Source organism: Macrotis lagotis, chromosome 2 (genome assembly GCF_037893015.1).
Source record: "Macrotis lagotis isolate mMagLag1 chromosome 2, bilby.v1.9.chrom.fasta, whole genome shotgun sequence".
Classification (NCBI taxonomy): Eukaryota; Metazoa; Chordata; class Mammalia; order Peramelemorphia; family Peramelidae; genus Macrotis; species Macrotis lagotis.
Window position 1 is genome coordinate 289,369,521 of NC_133659.1, and position 6,125 is coordinate 289,375,645.

Here is a 6,125-nt window from a genome sequence, read left to right on the forward strand (position 1 = left end):
CAACAAGTTTCTCCCTTTGCTTGTCTCCACATATACCTTTTACCTGAAGTGACAGTGACACTATCAGTCTTTCTTGATCCTCGCATACCCAAGCTTTCAGAGAGTGATTCTGGGTCAAGGCCCTTGAATCCAGGGGAGCTCACATTGGCTATGAGCACAAAGGGGGATTCATGTTATGGGGCTTCCTAACATGAAAAAGAAGGCTTTTGTGACTGAGGGCAAAATAGGCCAAAGTTCAGCCAGCAGAGAGGGAGATATGCCCAATCATTTTTCTGATCTCTTGAACCATCTGCTTCCCATTCCCTATTGAGTTCCACTAGGTGCTCTGGATTCAGAAAAATAGACAATCAGACATAAGAGGCTTATTTCTCAGGCTTTGTTTTTCCAGAGACAAGTGAGATTTCCTCCCAAACTCTCAGGGATGTCTCAGGTTCAAGGCCCAAAAGATGGGCTAAGAACAGTCCCTAACTATGACCTGGTTAACATTCCAAGCCTCTTGCCATTACTTTACCCCATCCCTTTTATTTTATCCCTGCCTTTTATTCCTCTCCAGCATCTTCCATGGTCACCATAGTACAAATTCAGTTTTACTTTGCTGCCTCTTACTGTATCAAGTAATTATCAGCAAGATAAAGCCATAATAGAGACTCTGACCTCTCTTCCCTTCTCTTACTTGCAAACATATGTTAGTCACACTCCAGTCCTTCCAGAATCTGACTCTAAGAGGCATGGGGTGTGACTAGGGAGAAGGTTGTTTGCCCAGTTGAGTGTGTGCTATAAGGTTAAGAGCAAAGACAACCAGTGAGATCTTCATTCTTGGGTTCCAAGGTATTGACAAGGCTTAAATAAGACCCTGCTTTCTCTACCATTCCTGGGCACATTTTATTTGAGCTGGTGAATAGTCATTGCTCACTTGTCCCTCCAGAGGGACTATACCTGTGAACCTAAGTGGGTTCTCGCAGCACACATGTGAGTTTGCCCTGGTTCTGTTCCCATAAACTCCAAGACCCACTTCTGGACTTTTGTTCTCCATACCATTTGGAGTTTTCAACTGTGGCTTGAAGCGTAGTGCTTAAACTTCCTGAATTAAAGGCTATCAGTTATCAGCTAAAATTTCCTGAATTAAAGGCTGTCATAATATGCCAAGCTGATCAAAAATTTCTGGCCAAGCATTTCCTAAACTTCCCCCATCACCACCCCCAAGACTTACAGCTGATAGCCACAGTGAAGATCTTGTTTTCTTGGATAAAATGCCAACTGTGGAATAACTAATCCTTTGGGCGTAAGGTAACAGAGACTGAATAGTTTGCAAATGCTTTGCATGAAGACTAGTCCAACTAATCTTCCTAATGTTTTGATAAGCAACTAAAGCTTACATTAATTTTAAAATTAAATAGCAGAAAGACATGTTTTGTTTCCAGTAAGATCTAGTTTAGTGGTAGTGTCTACAAAAAAAATGTAGAGTTTTTTGATTTACTAGCTAGAAATAAAAGAGTACAAGAGACTCTAGAGTGAGGAAAGAAATACCCTGAGTTCATTTGTGTTAGAATCAGGCTAAAGGTAGCTATAAAAAGTCATGTCTAACCAGTTCTCAATCTATCTCTCTTCCCTTAGCTTCCAGACCTTTCTTTCTCCCAATGCCTTATTCACTCACTTTGAGTATAGCCTTTATTAATACCCTCCAATGCTTCATAATTGCATGAAGAAGACTAGGTCCATAAAGGTTATATGAATGCACAATATGTTGTGAGATTTGATACATCACCCATTCTGGTTCATGGGCATATTTCCTTCGGAAGAACAAGAGAGCAATAACCATTTACCATTTCAACTGAAATTCTCTTATCAGGAGTGATAGAGAATGCTACAAGCTGGGACAGGTCTTTTGCATGAGAAAGATTGCAAATATGGCACTAATGATTATCTTGACTAAGAACCAGCCTGGGTAAGTTTGGAGAGTCTCAAACTAATCATTTATCTTCCATAATGTCTGCATTGAGCAAGAAGGTGGGGGTATGGGTGGCAGCTGAAAAGCAAGAAGGAGGTACTGTTAAGAAAAATGCATTTTTGGGCAACTAGGTGGTGCAGTGGATAGAGTATTGGCCCTGGAGCCAAGAGTACCTGAGTTCAAATCCAGCCTCAGACACTTAATAATGGCCTAGCTGTGTGACCTTGGGCAAGTCACTTAACTGCATTGCCTTGCAAAAACCAAAAAAAGAAAGAAAAATACATTTTTCCTGAGGGCAAAGGCTTGATAATAATAGATTACCCATCCCAATGGATAGAGCATTGACCCTAGAATCATGAGGACCTGAGTTCAAATCCAGTCTCAGACATTTATAATTGCCTAGTTCTGTGACCTTGGGCAAGTCACTTAAAGCCATTGCCTTGCAAAAACAACAAAAAATGGTAATAGCTTACCTTTATAGAGCACTTTATACATAATGAAAATAGTAGTAGTAGTAGTAGTAGTAGTAGTAGTAGTAGTAGTAGTAGTAGTAGTAGTATTGATGCTAAGGACTTTACAAATATGGCATTTGAAAATATCTCCAATTTCACAATTATCTTGAGAGGAAGGTATTTTCCTTATCCCATTTTACAGTTCAAGAAAGCAGGTTAAATGGCTTGCCCAGAGTCACACAGCTGCCTAAGCTAAATTTGAACTGTAGTTTCCCCCAACTCCAGGTTCAATGCTCAATCCATTGCACCACCTGGCTGTTGACCCTACTATACTGATGAAGAAACAGGTTCATAGAAATTAAATGAATTGTTAAGTATCATAGAACTTAGTAAGGAACAAGATTTAGACTCCAAAATTCTATATCTGGCGCTGTTCACTTTACTACATCATAAGGGGACAAGGTCTGATCTGGTGCAAGATGGACAAATATTTGCTGATCTTTGGGATGGATGGGGGGTGGGGGGGAATTTCGAGAAAGCCACATTAGGAGAATCACAAACCAGTGAGATCTACAAAGGAGAGACCAAGTGTCATTTTTGAACAGGTGGGTTTCCTTCTATCTCTTTTGTTCAATGAGAAATTATTTTCTAGCTTTCCATGGTCAAAGACAAATATGAAGAGAAGTGCCAAGGGAGGAAGGGGAGCACAAATTCAATGTTCCCTGTTGGCCCCAAGTTATAGAGGTGAAGGTTATAATATGGGTAGAATTGTTCCCCACTTGGGATCTGAATACTTTTAGACTTTAGCCAGAAAGGAATATCTTTGTTGTTTCCTTTATATTCCTCTCTAGCAAGGCTGTGTCCACTACCTTCCAAAATGTCTATCATGGTGCTTCTATGGGGCCTCCTGCTATACCCAGTAGCTGTCTTCCCAGCCGGATGCCAGGCAAAGGCCCTACCCCTCTCTCCTTCGTCCCTGGAGTCCTACAAGCAATTGTCCACTCTCAGCCCCCTTTCCTGTCGGAACCTGCTGCCCAAGTCTCTTCCAGGTTTCAACCACCTAGCCCCTCTGCCTAGGTACCTGATCAGCCTGGCATTGTACATAACCCTGGAGCAAGCTGGCTGTCCAACCGAAGCCCACACCCTCCAGCAGCAGCTTTATAGGCTGGGTGGAGTGAAAGCCACTGAGACCCTCATCCAACAGCTCCAAGGTCTTCAAGGGAAGAGAAGAGAAAGGAAGTCTGATTGGGTCCTGTTCTCCATTCTGCAGCTCCTGGGCAGGAGAACCGAGAGACCAGGGAGAGCCCCTCGTTCACTCTCCACAGCAGAGTGCGTCTCTGAGAAGGAACGGCAAGTGCACAGTGTAGTCCAGTTCCTGCCACAAGTGGGGAGTTACTATAACCTTGGTACGGCCTTCTATTATGCTGCCCAAAACTGCACGACCCAGGCCTGGGAGCGGGGTCAGGAAGCAGCCCTGGATCTAGGCTATGATTTCCTTATTGGATTGATGGGGATAACTGGGGGCCCTGGAGGGCTAGTGGCCGGTGTGGCCCTTAAACCAATCTTAAAATCAGGGGTCCAGAGCCTGATTGAGTATTATTACAATAATAAGGAGGAGGCTGGAAGCCCTTCCCTCAGCACAGATGGAAGCTGGCAGGACTATAGTATTGCCACAATAGTGGGCAGCAATTGGAAGGACTATGGGGTAACTCCAAGCATGGACATCAGCAAACCTAGGTCTGCAGAAGTGACAGAGGCCACCTCCTTGTGGAGCTGGATGCCTTTCCAGAACTGGGGATAGCAGAGGATCTGGAGGTGACCCAGGGGCAGGCATGGGGGCTGGGGGCAGGGGGGGCACAGAAGAGGCAGATCACTATGGACTCCAATGGCAGGGAAACTGATGCTCAAATCATTATGGCCAAGGGCTTAATAAACCACACTTGGCAACATGATTAATATGGATTTATGTTTAACATAGTTATACAGGTTTAACCTATATTTGACTGCTTTCTGTATGAGGGAGGAGGGATAAAAATGTGTAACACAGAAATGATTGTTGCCAAAAAAAAAGATTGTTGAAAACTATCTTTGCCTGTAGTGGAAAAAATAAATAAATAAAATATTTTTAAAAAATAAATGATATTAAACTGATGCTGAGTGAGATGAGCAGAACCAGAAAAACATTGTTCACCCTAACAGCAACATGGGGGTGATGATCAACCCTGATGGACTCGCTCATCCCTTCAGTGCAACAACCAGAGACAATTTTGAACTGTCTAAAATGGAGACTACCATCTGTATCCAGAGAAAGAATTATAGAATTTGAACAAAGACCAAATTACCGTCAAATTAGGGGAAAAAAGTTTAATATTATTATGTACTTTGTACTATCTCATACTTTATTTTTCTTCCTTAAGGATATGATTTCTATCTCATCACATTCAACTTAGATCAATGTACACCATGGAAGCAATGTAATCACTAACAGAATGCTTTCTGTGGGGGGTGGGGGAGGGAAACAAAAATGGGGGGAAATTTGTAAAACTCAAAATAAATAAAATCTTTTTTTTTTTGCAAGGCAATGGGGTTAAGCGGCTTGTCCAAGGCCACACGGCTAGGTAGTTATTAAGTGTCTGAGGCCAGGTTTGAACTCAGGTACTCCTGACTCCAGGGCCGGTGCTCTATCCACTGCGCCACCTAGCCACCCCAAAATAAATAAAATCTTAAAAAAAAATAAAATGGGGGGGTGGCTAGGTGGCGCAGTGGATAGAGCACCGGCCCTGGAGTCAGGAGTACCTGAGTTCAAATCCCGCCTCAGACACTTAATAACTACCTAGCCGTGTGGCCTTAGGCAAGCCACTTAACTCCATTGCCTTGCAAAAACCTAAAAATAAATTAATTAAAATAAAATAAAGTAATAATGGAAAATAAATTTTGCAAATGAGCAATAAAAAGAAAATGATGCTGGGGGCAGCACCAGTCCTGGAATCAGGAGGACCTGAGTTCAAATGCGGCCTCAGTGACCCGGGGCCTTACAAAAAGCCAAAAAAAAAATCAATTAAAAAATAAATGATGCTCGATTGTTCTTTGTATCTTCTGTCTGAGCTTAGTAAATGACTACTTAATAATAATAATAATAATAATAATAATAATAACTGGGCGTAACGGGATCCTTTTTGGGAGCTGAATCCAAGTCAGCATCTCCCCCCACCACTAAAGTCTTCTATCTCTTGCCCTGCAAGGGGTCTGCCCTTGTTGGGTCTGGCTCCTCATGACCCCATTTGGGGTTTTCCTTGGCAAAGATACTGGAGGGTTTGCCCTTTCCTTCTCCAGCTCGTTTTACAGATGAGGAAACTGAGGTCAAGGCTGAGCCGAAGTGTCCCCGGTCACATTCGACACTGCGCCCCCTCGTGGCCACTCTCGCCTGCGCCCTCGGTGCCTGACAGCCCTGAGGCGAGAGGCTCTCTCTCCTTTTCTCCAATAGCTCCGCCCCCATTCCCGGAAACTATGCCCCCTCGCCCATCCAGCTCTTCTTCTAATGGGCCCTCCTCCCGCCGCGGGAAGTAGGGCGGAGTTTGCCCGCGCCTTCCGTCCAATGGCTGCGGGTAGGGGGCGGGGCTTCCCCCTCTGGCCCCACCCCTTTTGGAGGGGCGGGGCTTGGTGTCCCCCCGAAAGTCTTCCAAGAGCTCGCGGAGGCCGCGGAGGGAGGGAGGAGCGGGAGCGGA

General features: G+C 44.1%; 1 protein-coding gene across 2 annotated transcripts; it reads left to right on the plus strand.

The window, feature by feature from the left end:
* The first annotated feature begins 2,919 nt into the window (after positions 1–2,919).
* Positions 2,920–4,537, plus strand: APOF (apolipoprotein F). Of its 2 annotated transcripts, none has more exons than XM_074220800.1 (2): positions 2,920–3,005; positions 3,252–4,537. In XM_074220800.1, exon 2 carries the CDS (start codon positions 3,278–3,280, stop codon positions 4,199–4,201), a length of 924 nt encoding a protein of 307 aa, XP_074076901.1. In that variant the 5' UTR covers positions 2,920–3,005; positions 3,252–3,277; the 3' UTR covers positions 4,202–4,537. The 2 variants fall into 2 exon arrangements, with proteins under 2 accessions (XP_074076901.1, XP_074076902.1); XM_074220801.1 differs by having other exon boundaries at positions 2,938–3,005; positions 3,256–4,537.
* The last annotated feature ends 1,588 nt before the right edge of the window (positions 4,538–6,125 follow it).

What these genes read in the sequence shown, in the direction of transcription:
- APOF (XM_074220800.1), top strand. Translation starts at nt 3,278, where the DNA reads ATGTCTATCATGGTGCTTCTATGGGGCCTCCTGCTATACCCAGTAGCT.